This window comes from Saccopteryx leptura, chromosome 13 (genome assembly GCF_036850995.1).
Source record: "Saccopteryx leptura isolate mSacLep1 chromosome 13, mSacLep1_pri_phased_curated, whole genome shotgun sequence".
Classification (NCBI taxonomy): Eukaryota; Metazoa; Chordata; class Mammalia; order Chiroptera; family Emballonuridae; genus Saccopteryx; species Saccopteryx leptura.
The window spans coordinates 56,721,893-56,739,058 of record NC_089515.1 but is presented as its reverse complement, the minus strand read 5'-3'; the positions used below and the strand labels follow the sequence as shown (position 1 = coordinate 56,739,058).

General features: G+C 55.8%; 1 protein-coding gene across 3 annotated transcripts in view; it reads right to left on the bottom strand.

Annotated features, from left to right (window-relative positions):
* Nucleotides 1-14,396, bottom strand: part of MTMR10 (myotubularin related protein 10) — a 34,567-nt gene extending 20,171 nt beyond the window's left edge. The window contains exons 1-5 of one of the 3 annotated variants that reach the window (XM_066354544.1): nt 14,038-14,396; nt 13,538-13,598; nt 6,364-6,500; nt 5,964-6,036; nt 5,355-5,497 (exon numbers count right to left, since the gene is read on the bottom strand). In XM_066354544.1, the coding sequence (XP_066210641.1) occupies nt 5,355-5,497; nt 5,964-6,036; nt 6,364-6,500; nt 13,538-13,598; nt 14,038-14,307 (684 nt within the window). In that variant the 5' untranslated portion in view covers nt 14,308-14,396. Of the gene's footprint in view, nt 1-5,354; nt 5,498-5,963; nt 6,037-6,185; nt 6,253-6,274; nt 6,501-13,537; nt 13,599-14,037 lie in introns of those variants that run through there. The other 2 variants (XM_066354546.1, XM_066354545.1) reach the window with 2 other exon arrangements.
* Between the last annotated feature and the right edge of the window lie 2,770 nt (nt 14,397-17,166).

Sequence of the window (17,166 nt, the reverse complement as noted above, 5' to 3'; positions counted from 1 at the left end):
CCCTGGTGGGCGTGCTGGGTGGATCCCGGTCGGGCACATGCGGGAGTCTGTCTGTCTCTCTCTGTTTCCAGCTTCAGAAAAATACAAAAAAAAAAAAAAGTAAACTTAATAGAAAAGCTACCCCAAAATACAAGGGTGGCTCAAAGAGGTATAGTGAAAAAAACCCAAAAACCTGCGTGGCTAAGTGAAAGGGTCTGAGACGGCACCTGGGCCGTAAACCGTGGGCATGGATCCCACGGGCAGCGCCGGCACCCTGAGCAGCAGGCAAGCACGTGCCAGGGGACCAGGAGTCGGTTCCTGTCTGGGCCCTGGTCTGCCTGTCTGTGAGGTGAGGACGAGGCTGGCGGCCAAGGGGGGACCGTCACCTCCACGCTGGGCCTCTGCAGGCGCTGCACACGGGACGTCTGAGCAGCAGGTGGATGTCATGCCTGGTGCCTACAGAGCCCCGAGCAGACGGGGGGACAAGCCCAGGTAAACGAGCAAGAAGAGAAGATACTGAAGACACAGGCGGGGAGAGCAGCAGACAGTCCACTGGAAGAGAGGAGAGCCACTCGGAAGGAAAGCGTGAACCAGCGTGACAGGCTCTGCACAGCGAGCCAGTGAGCAGGAGTACAAGCAGGAGTTGTCTGTTCGTCTGAGTGGGCTGAGCAGCTCTGAGAGCTCACAGGAAGTGTCAGCCTCTTGTTTAAAATACAGTAAGCAGGCCTTCTACATCACCATGTTCCCGTCTCACTGAAGCGTGCCCCTGAGAGCACAGAGGCCAGTTAGCTGCATTCTGCTATGAACAAGCCTCTAGGGACACGCATGCCACCTCTCTCTGGGCCTGCGGCAGAGCCTCCCGTGCCAGCTCAGGGCTGAGGCACCACATTCGCGTCCCGAGGCTGCGCGGCTGTCTCATTAAAGCACCTGTTCTGGCAGAAAAGGAGTGCGACAGGCCCCCGGGCACCACGCCCAGCCTGTGGGCTCTGCGGAGTCCCTGTCCCAGGAGAAGGGTGTGCACATGCTGTCTGGCCCGGGGCCCAGCCACCTTCCCTGCTCAGCTCGCCGGGCCTCCTCCATACCTCACCTCTGTCCACCTCTCCTCTCCATGGGCTCTCCTAGACCGAGCTGACTTCTGTGCCAGCTGCGGAAACCCTGTGCGCTCTGCATAGCAGCTGCTCCAACACGAGCGTTCCTCAGTGCTGGTGGCCGTACTTCCGGGCAGTCAGCTAAGAGTCACACGTGTCAGCACAAGTGAGACACACAGTTCTCTGCGTTCCTCAGTGCTGGTGGCCGTACTTCCGGGCAGTCAGCTAAGAGTCACACGAGTCAGCACAAGTGAGACACACAGTTCTCTGCCTTCCTGCCACTGTTAAGTCCGGCCTCCCAAGGGTGGAGGCGACACCTGTCCCTCTTCCCACAGGCTCCTGAGAGCCCGCCCTGAGCCTGGGAGCTGCGTGAGCAGCACACTCGCTCTGTTCTTGGGAAGCCGGCTCTGGCGGGGACGCAGGGGACAGAGGAGGGGACGGGTCAGCTGTCTGGGGGGGAGTGCAGCAAGTGACACAGCGAGGGAGGAAGGCAGCGGCGAGTCGCGTCGTTTGGGGACAGAGACCGGGAGGACCTGCCGCATGGGCGGGGCACGCCTGGCGACCTCTGCGTGCCCACCATGTCTGCGAAGCTCTGTGCACCCATGTGCTCGCTGACACGCTGGTTCCTGCCGCAAGGTGAATGCTCCAAGCCTGTGACGATGTCCCTCCTCTGAGGCTTCTAGAGAGCAGTCACAGGCCTTGTGTTCACTAAAGAGTCACATGCCACTGATGACGGAGCCTGCCTTTATGGTCACAGAACAAAGACTATCTGTGAGGCACAACCCACCGCAGCCGTTTCTAAACAGCCCCACACGGCTGACGTCCCGGTCACAGGGCTGCGCGTCTCAGAGCCGGCACAGAGACGACTGCGCAGACACTGCGAGGGAAGCCCAGGCTGACCCTGCACAGAATGGCTGACCCCTGGGGCAGGGAGCACACCTGAACCTGGTCGGCAGCGGGTGACTACTGGGTGTGGCTTCCTTTCCTGTGACCTGAGCGAGGGGCACCTTGCGGAACCCAGAGGCACATCCTCCTGTGTCACGTGGGTCACGCACGCTGTTGGCGAGGGACCCGGAGACGGGAAGGCCAACCAGGCGTCCTCTGCCCTGAGCTTTTCCACTGAGCCTCCTTTCAAAGCCTCCGTCCACGTTCCTGGCTCCTATCACTAAGCTTTGAAGACTTGAAGAAGTAGATCTCATCTCATATAAAACTGTTCTGATTTTGCAATGCTCTCCCTAAGCATCAAAATATGTCAGAGACACTCCACATCTTTGAACACCGAACAGTTCATTTGCCCTGGCAATCAAAGGAAATAAAGACAATCTTCTATTAAAGAAGTCAAACTAGGGTGAGCACCTTACTACAGGAAACGCAATTCTCAACAACTTCTGAAGTGACCTCAGGACCAAGGCTCCAGGGCTCCCTCCTGTCTGGCAGGGGCCCTGCTCTCCGCCCTGCGGTCTCTCCTACGGCCGGCAGGAGGTCGCCCAGGAGCACTGGGCTCTCCGAGTCCCCACTGGGAACAGCACGGCCCCCTATGTGCCCACGGTCTGAAGGCCACCGAGAAAGTCCCCGATTCAAGGCAAAAGCGACAATTCAGGAAAGGCCAATTGTTTCTTTAAATCCACGAGCTGCATTTTCACTTCCAGGAAGTAGGCCTGAACAAGCAAGAATAAAATGGAGGTTCAGGGCACGTACCTCACTCACCATCTTTACACGTATGAACCGATACATGTAAGTGCTAAGTCGTTAAAAACAACCCTTCTCCACCCTGCTTCCGGCAAAGGTTCTCAAAAGGAAGTGGTGGCTCACAGCGGCTCTGAGCTGATGTCTCACCTGCACGGTCCAAGCCCTCTCAGACCTCCCCCATCTCCTCCCGCGCTGTGACAGCCCACGGCCGCAGACACGCGTGCGGGGGGCGGGGGGCAGCTGCACAGAGCTGCCCGGTTGTCCTCACGTGGCTCGTACAAGACTGCCAAGGGCTTCAGCGCAGTCTTTAAAGAGTGTGACCCCGCTTTGCATTCTGAGAGGTCACATTTCAAATAGAAATGTAAGTGCTTTCAGTATTTCAAAATTCATCATTGGTGCACCCGCCAGGGAACTCTGAGTGAGCATCCTAGTCATTCTAGAACATAAAAGATCGAAGCTTTTCCAGAAAGAGCTAAGCACTCAGTCCCCAGGAGATAAAGCCAGTCTGCAGCTGCCCCGGCTGTCAGCTAACTTCGGAGGAGAACTCCCCCTTGACATGAAATCAAGCTAGAATTTTTGTTTTTAGCTGATGAAGGAATTAAGCATTGGCAAGTCACATGTGATGCAACTCTCTGTATTTGGAAACATGTAAGTTAGGGAAAAATTGTCCCACTTATTTCTTCCTTCATGTCCCGCCTTACAAAAGACATAAAGGGTATTTCTTTCGGGTCTGCGGTAACGTGCTTTTTATAGTTGGAGACAGCGGGGAAAGGATTCCTGCGAGAAACCTGGTCTTGGGAAAGGAACAGAAAGCTGGCCTGGCTCTTCTGTGGACAGCTCAGGGAGGCCCCGCACTTGACAAGCAGCACAACAGACAAGGGGTTCCCTGAATTTCCTCAGCACATATTTCTTTGATCATTTCTGTGGGTGCACTTTTCACGTTGCTACTTTGTACTATTTTTCATTCCTTCATGCTTCATTTACTCAGTTAAACTTAGCTCATTGCCTCCAACTTCAAAAATGACCAACAAGCAATCTAGATGGCTCAAGAACCCCAATTTCCAATCACTGGATGTGTCCTCTGGAAGACCCAGCACAGCGGGAGATGCAAACCTTCTGGAGGAATACTGGGCCCGCGTCACGTTCTTACACAGCATCCTCTTCTCACTCGGCGCCCGAAGCTCTGTGCTATTCCCACGCTCGAGACACTGCCTCTTCTCAAGACAGGATCTCACACACAGACTCTGATGCTTTAACTGATAACCCACTAGCACATATTTAGGTTCAAGAGAGCAGGCAAGAATATTTCATACACAGCCTACCACCTACTGGAGTCTAAGTCTTTCCATGTAAGAGCAGGCCTCTCAGTGTGGATGTGAACAGCTAACGGGGCCTTCAGAGCTGCCAGCTGAGTTCTCACTAGTGCCGCAGGCTGACACGTGGCCTCACAGGCTCTATCTGAAGACCTCCAGCCACAGATCCCACCACCGCTCTGCCAGGTCAGCTAGTCCCAGTGGCCGTGACCGTCAGATACACAGCTCACGCTGGCCATCCTCCTGTGGAGAGACTGTGGATTCTAGTCCTAGAAATAAGCCTACCACCTCCTGACCAAGTGCACACAGTGCCCCAGATGGGCAGAGCCGGGGGATCCTGGTCGGGCGCATGCGGGGTCTATCTGACTGCCTCCCCGCTTCTAACTTCGAAAAAAACCAGAAACCTTCTTTAACGTGCTAACACTTAGAAAGCCCCTCCCCTAACTAGACACCTTCCTAACCCGTACATAACTAATTTCCAGTTTGCTGACAAAGTCCTGAGGTACTGAATTCAAAGTCTCACCAATACTCAATTACCTCCCCATCTTTTCAACCTTTAAAAAAACCTCAGCCGGTAATGGTCTTGACATAAAAGATATACTAATCGGCCCTGGCCGGTTGGCTCAGTGGTAGAGCATCGGCCTGGCGTGCAGGAGTCTTGGGTTCGATTCCCGGCCAGGGCACACAGGAGAAGCATCCATCTGCTTTTCCACCCCTCCCCCTCTCCTTCCTCTCTGTCTCTCTCTTCCCCTCCCGCAGCCAAGGCTCCACTGGAGCAAAGATGGCCCGGGCGCTGGGGATGGCTCCTTGGCCTCTGCCCCAGGCGCTAGAGTGGCTCTGGTCGCAGCAGAGCGACGCCCCAGATGGGCAGAGCATCGCCCCTTGGTGGGCAGAGTGTTGCACCCTGGTGGGCATGCCGGGTGGATCCCGGTCGAGCGCATGGGGGAGTCTGTCTGACTGTCTCTCCCCGTTTCTGGCTTCAGAAAAATACAGAAGAAAAAAAAAAAAGATATACTAATCTCCACACAATACTTTGCAATATTTTAGGAGCTGAATAAAAAAAAAAATTACAGACTATATTAAAGCCGCCATAAACCAGCCCAAAGAAATAGTGCTATTAACATCCTTGGCTCAGTCTTTATTTAAGTGGTTACCTGGTAACTTCACTTTAAAAAAAAAACAAAGACCCTAAACAGCGGAGAGATCAGAATTTGCACACAGAACTAAAACTGGAGCGTATGGTGCGAAACCCAGACCCCGACAGAGCTCAACAAGAAAGTATTACCTTTTTGGCACTTTCGGGACCTGACTCGTCAAAGCGAAACCGGACGATTCTGAAGTCTTTGCAGTAAATAATAAGCTCGGTTGGATTGAACTTCAGTTTCTGGTTGGGGCCCAGGACTTTCTGCTTCCTCTTCTGGTCATTGACTAAACGAGAAAATAAAGAAACACGTAAACGTGAACATTCTTCCTGGCGTCTCACTCTTTGGTGCGTTACCAGGTCACCACGTTTCGGGTAATGACACCACTTCTCCAACACTCACGTTTACGGGGTCCCTAGAACCTCAGGGGACTGATTTTAACACTGCTTTTGAAGACGTTTCAAATCATTCTTTGCACACTGGCCACTATCAACATCGAGATGTACTTTTACGATTAAAATTTTAATTTAAGACAGGACAAACACTAGTAAATATTAAGAGCTATACAGTCTGTTATCTCCGTTTTGAAATGATTTCTTGACCTCTCTCTTTCATTAATGATCCTGGAACTCAAAAAAAAAGAAAAGAAATAAAACCTACAGAAATAAAATTCCAAGGATCTGAATTTCTTCCAGCAATGTTTCCAGGGCACAATAGAATCAGCTGTACAGACCAAGCAGAGAACCACATACCCGTGACGATCTGCTCGATGCACGTTAAAGGGACATCGTGTTCACCGAGGAGAAGATTTCTGTAATGGAACTTCTGAAATAAAAAGTTACATCCATGTTAATTCTTCTCCCAACAGCCTCATGCTGGTAACACGATCTTCAGTCACTTTCAGAGTCAACAGCCTGACGCGATCACAGGGCACACACGCACACACACGCACATGCACGCACACGCACACGCACCTGCAAGGGCATCGGGTCGTCCGTGACAAAGGAGATTTTGAAGTTACTGCAGATCACGCACACGCATACGCACACGCACGCGCACACACCTGCAAGGGCATCGGGTCATCCGTGACAAAGGAGATTTTGAAGTTACTGCAGATCACGCACACGCATACGCACACGCACGCGCACGCACCTGCAAGGGCATCGGGTCATCCGTGACAAAGGAGATTTTGAAGTTACTGCAGATCAGCTTCCCCCACAGATCGTACTGATTCGTGTCTGTGGCAATGCATTTCCTCACAAAGTTGACTTCGTTTACAACAATCTCTCCTTAAAAAGAGAAAAATACCGCTGCGTGAGCTATGGCTGCACTAGGAAATGCCAACCGTCGCTGTGTGACCTCAGAGGAATGCTGCAGGAGGATGACAGGAAGGAATGCTGGAGGCCTGCTGTGCTCACAACAGGGTCAACAGGCGCTCCTGCACTGGCCAGACAGGGACCGAAGGCACGAGGGCCTGGACGCCTGAGCCCGGCCTGCCCTCCCCCCCCCCCCCCCGCCTGCCCGCCCTGCCCACCCGACCCCTCCTGTGGAAAGGCATTCTGGGGAAGAAACAGGCTCCGCCCTCTCCTTCTGAATACGACTTGATCGAACATTTGTATTTTATCAACATGCAGCCACATCTCCCAAACCAAGGTCTTCGGCTTCTTTTGTAAGGAATGAGAAAAGAGTTTGGCTTTAAACCTCAAAATTAACACAGAATGCCATCTATTTATTTAGGATATATTCCATAAATCCAAATGGGGTTTCCCTCTGATCTCAAATTATAACTTGGTGATAAAAGTTTAAACTACAGTTTTAGGGTTAAAAGAAAAGATTAAAGAATAAAAACAAGAAACCAAAACAAAAATTAAAACGTGCTTTGAAAAGAATAATTTTCCATAATTTACTTAGAGCTTGGTTATCATCGCTTCTTAATCTCAAGGTCCAAAGCTCAACCAGGCACAGAGACATCTTTAAGCCACCAGCCTGCAAGGCCAGTGACAGGGGCCAGGGCCCTGACCCCTCAGTCTATTCCACAGTCAGATGGAACGGGCTGCCACGACCCCCTGACCCCGACCGCTCTGATTGGGAAAGGTCCCAGTCAGAGTCCCAGCAGTCCTCTGGCCAAGTGACCGAGAGGGACAAGCCTGGCAACTCTGCACAAAGGGCCGATTCATGTCCCGGGAGGGGGCAGGCCCGCCAGAGGACTCATCATGCGACCCAGACTGGCACACAATCCAAAACTTAGGAGTTTATTTCTGGAATGTTCCGTAGTATTTTCAGGCTGTGGGTGAGCGCGGTGACAGACATGGACACCAGAACATAGACTGGGGGGACTGAGGGCCTCCTGTGCAGGGCAGCATGCAGAGGCCAGCAAGGTGGCACACGAGCACGGCACGGGTGGACACACTGGGACCTGACCCGGCTCAGGAGGACCTCACTCTGGAGGCGCAGGAACGGCGGGAGCTGCAGGTACAGGCAGACGGAGAATCAGGAGGGAGTAACGAGTGCGGCCTCAGCGATGAGCGGCGGCCGGGGGCAGGAGCACCAGACCCTGAGAGCCCCAATGTGGGGCGCAACCTAGCACCCAGACACCGCAGGGGCTGCGCTGCTCCTGGTTCCAAGCTCTCCACTTGTTCTAGAGCAATGTATCTACAAACCAAGACCCTACGAACACCAGTCTACAATCATCCCTCACCCTAACTACACTGAATCACACAATGGAACACACCCGAGAGAGAAAGCCCTCACCCAAGGCTGCGGAACCCCACCATGGGGGCAGGGGCAGGACCTGCAGGGAGGCAGGGAACCAGAACAGGGCGCACACGGGCCAGATGTGTAGTGAACACGTACAGAGCACGCCACCCCCACTTCCCAGACGGCCCTTAGCTGTGTGCTGTTCTGATCCGATCACAAAGGACTCCGACAATCAGTGCCTTCACCGAGCAGGGTGTCTCAGAAAGAAAATGCTGCTGGCGTTGGTGCTACAGAGGGCACAGGCTGGGTGGGGCCGACGCAGCCAAGCGCAGGGCTAAGGCCGGGTGGGCCCTCGCAGACGCAGAGCCGCAGTCCTTTCCGGATCTGCCTCCTGCTCCAAACCTGCTCAAGGGGCCTCCCTGAATCTCCCCTGCGGAAGCATCTCCCCAGGGACCGAGATCGCCTGGGGCAGGACCTCACCTTTCCCAGCCTTACTCCTCAGCCAGAGTGCGGGCATGTGCCCAGTGCCAGCTGACTCACTGGGATGCAGCACACGCCCTGCTCTCCTGCCCCTGCCCAGCCTCAGACCAGGTCCCAGTCCCAGCAGTGAAGAGGCTGCCGTCCCCATGCACCAGGGACCGCACACCCTCAGACAAGGTGCTGGCACACGGCCGGACAGGAAGTCCCTGCCTCCTGAGATGCCCCACTTTCTGGCAGCTGAAACGGCCGGGAAGCTGCTCCTCAAGCAGGGACGACTGTCACCACTGAGGGGACAGAGTGAGAACTCCTTCCGGGCTGACATTCAGTCCACGCCTTCCAGCCCCAAAGCCTAACCTGCACCCTCACGTCACCTGTGTCGTTAGGGAGGCCCCGCGCCAGTGGTTTGAGGCACGGCCTGGGCGTGAGCGCAGAATTCCACTACGCCCTTCCTCATGGCGACACTGGGCAGGTCACCCTCTGCAACTCAAATGGAGACAGCGGGCACCTACCTCACGAGGCCGTTATGAGGAGTAGCCTGTAAGCTGCAGGTCAGCGAAAGAGCACAGTGGACATCACACATGCAGGAACCCGCTTAGTAAGCAGCAGTAGCCTGTGTTCGTGGGGCTCCAAGGTAACGACCCTGGAAGCTCGCTCTGCCCCCCCCACCCCGCGTGACCGTGCTCTCTGGACCGACCCACCGGAACTGCGGCTGCCGGCAATGCTGCTGGGGAGGTGGCACTCAGCACCGATCTGAAAGCGGCCCGGGCACGCCTGTGCTCGTGCTGGCACACCGGTGCACTGTCAGCAGACGGGCTCAGAGTTCTGTCAGGCACTCAGCACCACAGTGCAGAACGCGGTGGACGTCCCAGCCGCGAGGGTTATCTGGCACAACCTCCATTTTATGGACTTCCACGAACCAGGCACCCTGGAAATCACCAGCCCACATAAAACACAACTTGCATTCAATTATTAGTTGGCTATTAGTTCCTTCTGTGATGAAGGTCATTTTAAATCGGGTTTGTTAAGTTCCAACAGAGCACTCTAACAACTACACACAAATAAACAATTGATTTTGTGTCCCAATTTTCATCTGCTTATTGAATTACAAGTTCAAGCTCCGGGCAGCTGAAGCAGGACTTCCTTGAACCCGAGGCACCATGCCAAAGCCTAGCATGAGACCCTGCATCTCGGAGCAGTCACGTCTTGTTCCCTGTGCCTGTGGACAGCCCAGGTGACGGGCCAGGCTTGCTCCTGGTTTCTGACCGCTGAAGGCCAGGTTCTCACCGCCTCGCTCACTCTTGCCGCCGTCTTGCAGACTTCACAGGCAGAGCAGGAGGCTGCATAGCTGAGGAGGGGCAACGGGGGTCCTAGTGGTAGTCAGGTGACAGGGCAGGGGAAGCAGGCTGGCCAGACAGGAAGGAGGAGGGAAGAGTGGGGGGGGGCTAAATGTGTAAGGAACAGGGTAAGTGCACATGGGGCGCCGGGTGCCAGAGCTCCTTAGTAGGCAAATATACAACTTTCCTGGATGCAAATATAGAGCTCTCGTGGATGCAAATACAGAGCCATGGGACAATTACCCTGGGTCAGAAGACGCAGATTTGGCTGTGATTCCCTAGGAGGAGACCGTGTAGGGTCAGGAAAGGAATAGACACCTTCCCCAGAAAACTCTGCTTCTTCAGTAGAAAGGTTAAGCTTTTAGTGAATTCTACAGAATGGCAGACCCTTCAATGTGAAGTTCTTCAAGCTTATGGGCAGTAACACTTTTCATAAGCACATCTTAAATACAAAAGCTGAGTTTTAAAAACCAAACACTGCCTTTGTAGCTAAGACCAGTGCTGTTTATTGGTTGTTGGGTCACAACCGGGGAAGAGGCAAATCCCAGCCTGAGAATGGCCGGGCCTGTTCAGAGCCGAGGGAGCAAAGGTCAGAGGCTCACGGCGTGCACAGCTTCCCGCAGCCGACTTCCACGCCTGCAGCAATGGAGGCTAAAGGCCAGCAGCCCGACAGCCAAGGTGACTTAGCAGTTCTGCTCACTTGCAGGACAAGCACAGGGGGATTAGTCAGCACACACATTAAAATAAGATCATGGGAACAAAACTCACTCCCATAATCAAGTTTAACACAACTTTTGAGTCGTGGACCTATAAAACGCGGTTGATGCTTTTAACGTGTTTGTTCCTACTTAATATTTGTATTTTTAAAGCACACCATGGGAAGGCTCCCTATTTGTCCAATGACCACCTGTAAAAGTTGAGTCACTTCACTGGGTTTAGCATGAAGTAATGACTGAAATCCTTAAATGTTGACAGTGGCCATACAAACTGGCACTGGGTTGTTACGGGTTTAGAACAGGCTTTTCTAAATAGCTGGTGACTTCCCCCAATGATCACAGCAAATGGCGAACTTTTCCTAACTATTAAACAAGGACCATACAACTCAAAACACCAGTCAAATATTTTATATGGTTTAAAACTAAACTACTGGCCCTGGCCGGTGGCTCAGTGAATAGAGTGTTGGCCCGGTGTATGGATGTCCAAGGTTCAATTCCTGGTCAGAAGCAATCATCTGCTTCTTCCCCTCTTTCTCGCCCCTCCCCCTTCTCTGTCTCTTCCCCTCCCACAATAAGTGCTTAATTGGTTTGAGCCTGGCCCTGGGCACTCCACTGGACCATGTCAGCTTCACGTACTAAAAGCACTTTGGTGCTGGAGCAATCCCACATGGGAGTGACGGGTAGATGCCCCCCCCCCCACCTCCAGGCACATGCAGAAGTCTGCCTCACTGTCTCCTTTCCTCACCTAAGAAAAACAAAACAACATAATAGTTTCCAGGTCCCTCCATATTGTTGCAAAAGGTAATATTTCCTTCTTTTTCATAGCCCCATAGTATTCCACTGTATATATGTACCACAGCTTTTTAATCCACTCGTCCACTGACGGACACTTGGGCTGTTTCCAGATCTTGGCTAATGTGAACAGTGCTGCCATAAACATGGGGGTACATTTATTTTTTTTCAGTCGGTGATATGGTGTCTTTGAAACTATTATGTTGAGTGAAATAAGCCAGGCAGAGAAAGAAAAATATCATATGACCTCACTCATTTGAGAAATCCAAGCAATAATGAGAACTGAGGAACAGAACCGAGACAGAGGAGGGATCACAGGGACCAGAGGGAGAGAGGACAGAGGGAAAGGGGATGAGATGGGGTCACCCTGAAGGGAAGGGGGAAGGGTGCTGTAGGGAGGGGGCAAGGGAGATGTTGAGAGGAATAGGGGGAGGTGGATGCATTCGAGGTGACCCTAGAATCTAACACAATTAATTAATTAAATAAATAAAACTTTAAAAAGCAAAACAAAACCTAAACTACTACCTGCCACCAACGCCCACTTCGACCTCCAGGGTTCTCTGAGCACATTTTCTGCTAACCCATTGCTTCCCCAAACCCCCAGAGGAAATTCTGCTCCCAGAGGGCGAAACATAGTTTCACCACAGACATGCTGGCCGTCACAACCAGGAGCTGGAAGGCGGGGGGCGGAGGCCAGGGTGCTGACAGACACCCCAGGGTGCACAGAGCGGGCCAACCGTGCCGCCGTGGGGACACCCAGCCTGTCTGAACCGAGACACCAGCACACCTGCAAACGCAGCTGACACCTTCAGAACGCAATTACCAAGTAAGGAACTCAAAGTTCACCCGCTCCGCCCGGGGTGCAGAGTCCCAGGCACGACACCGGCGGCTCCTCAAGGTCCGTAAACGCCCGAGGAACGGCGGATGGGCCGGAACGGGGAAGGAGGAGGGTGCTCCCGACCTAAGCAGTCACAGGCCGCTGTCAAAAATACACTGGAGCCCGAAACCTATGTCATTCTAATACACCATGTCACCCCCATAAATTCAACCTAAAAAAAAATGCAGAAAAAGAAAAACATCCCAGAAGACAAGAAGAGGAGGTGGTGTCGTTCTCCTCGCGTCCTGGGATGCTGGAGTGTTCCAGAACCCACACCGGTGACTCTCTGACCCTGCTGCTCGGTCCTCAGGACACCCGCCCGCTCTGCCCCTTCAGGAGTCGGACCCTCACCCGGATCAGCGTGAAATAAACCCAGGGACAGCCAGCCCGGGGGACAGCCAGCCCGGGGGACAGCCAGCCCGGGGGACAGTCAGCCCGGGGGACAGCCAGCCCGGGGCTCCCGTGAGCCCAGGGGACAGCCAGCCCGGGGCTCCCGTCAGCCCAGGGGACAGCCAGCCCGGGGCGCCCGTCAGCCCAGGGGACAGCCAGCCTGGGGCTCCCGTCAGCCCAGGGGACAGCCAGCCCGGGGCGCCCGTCAGCCCAGGGGACAGCCAGCCCGGGGCACCCGTCAGCCCAGGGGACAGCCAGCCCAGGGGACAGTCAGCCCGGGCGCCCGTCAGCCCAGGGGACAGCCAGCCCAGGGGACAGTCAGCCCAGGGGACAGTCAGCCCGGGGCACCCGTCAGCCCAGGGGACAGTCAGCCCAGGGGACAGTCAGCCCAGGGGACAGCCAGCCCGGGGGACAGCCAGCCCGGGGGACAGCCAGCCCGGGGGACAGTCAGCCCAGGGGACAGCCAGCCCGGGGGACAGTCAGCCCAGGGGACAGTCAGCCCGGGGCACCCGTCAGCCCAGGGGACAGCCAGCCCGGGGGACAGTCAGCCCAGGGGACAGCCAGCCCGGGGGACAGCCAGCCCGGGGGACAGCCAGCCCAGGGGACAGCCAGCCCGGGGCGTCCGTGAGCCCAGGGGGGACAGCCAGCCCGGGGCGCCCGTCAGCCCAGGGGACAGCCAGCCCGGGCGCCCGTCAGCCCAGGGGACAGCCAGCCCGGGGGACAGTCAGCCCGGGGGACAGTCAGCCCAGGGGACAGCCAGCCCGGGGGACAGCCAGCCCGGGGGACAGCCAGCCCGGGGGACAGCCAGCCCGGGGCGTCCGTGAGCCCAGGGGGGACAGCCAGCCCGGGCGCCCGTCAGCCCAGGGGACAGCCAGCCCGGGGGACAGTCAGCCCGGGGGACAGTCAGCCCGGGGGACAGTCAGCCCGGGGGACAGCCAGCCCGGGGCGCCCGTCAGCCCAGGGAACGACGCTGGACCGAACCCGAACCCGAACTCAGCCGCAGCCGCGACTCGGGCACCTGTCCGGGCTGCCGCGTTTACCGGGCAAGAGCGCGGGCTCCAGTCTTTTAATCTTCGGCTCCGAGTTCGTCTTGTCGTCCGTCTGAAACACAACGAGCGGGATAAGTCTTCCTCCCCGGGGCCGCGAAGGCGAACGACCGTCCGAGCGACGGGGACGCCGGCGGCCCACGCGGCTCCCGCCCCCTGAGGTCCCGCGCGTTTCCCCCGAGTTCTGTCCGACGCGGGGCCGGGCACGGACACGGGGACCTGCACGCGGCGACAGGTGGGCAGCCGGCCGCCCGGTGCCTGCGCTCGCCGGTCCGTCCGCTCCGGGCGCTCCCCCGGGCGGCGTCCCGCGGCCCCGAGCCCGAGCGCAGGGTTCCCGGAGCCGGCGGAGGCGCCGCGCGGCTGGGACGCGGACATGGGGCGGGGGACACGGGCTCTTCGCCGCTCCGGCCCCCCGGCCCCGCACCAGCCCCGGCCCCGGCCCCGCACCGGCCCGACCCCGCGCCCCGGAAGCGCCGGCCCCGGCGTGGCTCTACCTGCGGCGGCGGCAGGAGGTAGGACCTGAACGTGGGTCGAGGCGGTTTGAGGGAGAACATGGTGCCGCCGCCTCCGCGCCCCGGGACCCGCCGCGGACCGGTCGCCGCGCTGCCGCCTCCCGTTCCTGACGCCCGCGGGCTCCGAGCTCCCCGCGAGGCCAGCCGGGCCCGGCGCACTGACGGGCGGAGACGCGGCCGAGCGCCCGCCCGCGCGGGGCGGAGCCGGGGCAGCCGGGGCAGAGTCGGGCCGGCTCGGGCGCCACCGCCCATCCCCGGAAGGGGCCCCGCGTCCCGCCTCCCGCCCCGAGAGACAGCGCGCGCGAGGCCGGAACGCTAGGTTTGCGCCGCGCACCCGCTGCCCCGACCTCCTCAGCGAGGGTGCCGGGAGGAGCCGGGCCCAGTAGCCATCTTGGGAGCGCAGCCTGGGGCGGACGCTCCTACGGCGGCTCGCGAGGTTCAAGGCATCTCGTGGGCATCATGGCGGCTCCCAGGAGGATCTACGGCGGCCCGCGGGAGTCATGGCAACCCGCGTGGGTCCTAACGGTCCTTAAGAGGATCTACGGCGGCCCGCGGAGGTCATGGCGGCCCGCGAAGTTTCTAGCGCCCCACCCCCACCCCCAGGAAGGGTCTACGGTGGCCCGCGGGGGTCATGGCAGCTGCGAGAGTTGGCTACTGTCTGTGGCTCAGGGTATCCTCTGTCGCGACTGTCCCTCCTTTCCGGAGACAGCTCCTCTAACTACTGCTCGGCAGTCGCCCCGCTGGCGGGCTCACTGCTGTCCGAAGGGGTGGGGAGGAGCCGGGCGGAGGGAAGGGGCTCCGGAGCCTGCGGGGTGCAGGCGCGGCGAGCGGCCACGCGTGCAGCCGACGGCGGTCCGGCCCCGTCGTCCGGCCCTCGATGTCCTTTGTAAATTGTACCCTCATTAAACTTGAACGTGAAAAAAAAAAAAAAAACACATGAAGCAAGTTGTCCCCCTTCTTTTCTTGCCTATTCTGAACACGGGAAGGTGACCTCGAGCAGCTAAGGGGACCCCAAGCCCCAGGCGCGCGGACGTGCGCGTGCAGGGCGGGCAGCGGACGGACCCCAGCTCGCGTGGGCATCCGAGCCCGGGCAGCCGGTGGTGGACGGGGCCGATCTGACCCTGCTTCGCCTTTGTAGGAGAAGAAAACCCTCATCCATCATTATTCCATAATTCATGTCGCAGGGAAGCTCCAGTGTGGCCCTGCCAGTCGCAGTGACAAGTGTCGCTCATGGACGCATGAAAAAAAAAAAAACTTTTAAAAGATTGCAACGATTGCCTTTTTTTCTTTTTAAACATTTTTTTCCTGAAAAGAATTTATTCTGAATTCGGAACCCTACTGATCCTTCTAGTGAACTTGTTTGAGTGACACATGATTCGGTTCAGAAACCAGTGGTGTTTCAAGATGTTCAGTTTGCTGGGCTCTAGGTGTTAAAAACACTATGGTGCATATGCATTAAAAAAAATTTTTTTTAATGAATAGTTTGTGATTCCTTGACATTAAATGGATTAAACAAAACAAAACAAAAAACAGACATGAGAAAAAACCAGATTTGTGGTTACTGGGTTGGGGGAGAAATAAGGAGATTGGAGAAATGTGATTAAAAGGTGCAAACTTCCAGTTGATTGCTGGAATAAGTAAGTCCTGGAGATGAAATGAATAGCATCGTGACTATAGTTAGTTACCATGGCTGAATGGTATATATGAAAGTCGTTAAGAGAGTCAATCCTAAGAGTTCTCATTGCAAGGAAAAAGACCTTTGTGTTTGCTTTTTATTATAATATATTCATATGAGATAATGAATGCAAACTAGACTTATTGTGGTCATTTTACAATCTATGTAAGTCAAATTTTAAGGCTGTGTGCCTTAAACGGACGCAGTGATGTGTGTCAACTGTATCTCAATAAAACTGGGAAAAGTGGATTTTTATCCACGTATACCCTTCAAACATTGTGTGGATGGTTCTTTAGTTTAAATGACACTGTGATTTGAGTTTTCCTGCATAGGTTTCCTTAGAATCTGTAACTGTAGCACGTGACCACATGATTGAAAAGGAGAAAGACTACTGACCTAACTCTAAATGTTATGACAGTTTCAGATCTCTAAGTGTATTAGAGCTTTCTTTTTGATCAATTCAGCCCAGTTCAGGGATTCTAATCTATTAAAAATCTCAGTTTCAAGGCCCTGGCCGGTTGGCTCAGTGGTAGAGCGTCGGCCTGGCGTGCAGAAGGCCCTGGCTGGCTGGCTCAGCGGTAGAGCATCGGCCTGGTGTGTGGAAGTCCCTGGTTTGATTCCTGGCCAGGGCACGCAGGAGAAGCGCCCATCTGCTTCTCCACCCCTCCCCCTCTCCTTCCTCTCTGACTCTCTCTTCCCCTCCCGCAGCCAAGGCTCCATTGGAGCAAAGTTGGTCCGGGCGCTGGGGATGGCTCTGTGGCCTCTGCCTCAGGCTCTAAGGTGGCTCTGGTCGCAGAATAGCAACGCCCAGGATGGGCAGAGCATTGCCCCTGGTGGACGTGCAGGGTGGATCCCGGTAGGGCGCATGCGGGAGTCTGTCTGACTGTCTCTCCCCGTTTCCAGCTTCAGAAAAAATCTCAGTTTCATTTAGGTGCTAATTTATCCCTGATCACTCCTTTTGGCCTAACCGCAGTGAATGTCTTATCTGCCTATCTGCCTGTCTGTTTTTCTTACCTCCCTTTTCAGTTTACAAGGTGTGACAGTCTGAATCTCAGATGACAAGGGGCGTGATCATCTTCCATATCTGTGAGAAGTGTGCCTCCCTCCACCCCCACCCTGGGCCCCACCAGTTCCTGGGTACCCCTGCCCAGTGCATGAAGCACATCCCAGAGGAAATAGGTGTCAGTGCCTACAGGCCTGAGGCTGGTCCTGTGTTTGTGCTCGAGACCCACGCCCTGAGAACTCACGAGAAGTGCTCTCGGGGGACAGTGAAGGCCCAGGGTCTGATTCTAAGCTCCGTGAATGTTGGTGGCCTGTCCTCTAGCCAGAAGAGACCCCTTTCTGCCCCTTATTTGTATAGTCAAGAGTGGTGGTGGTCAGGTGACCTAACGGGGTCCTGATGAGTGGTCTCTGACCGCAGCATGGGGGCCTAGCAC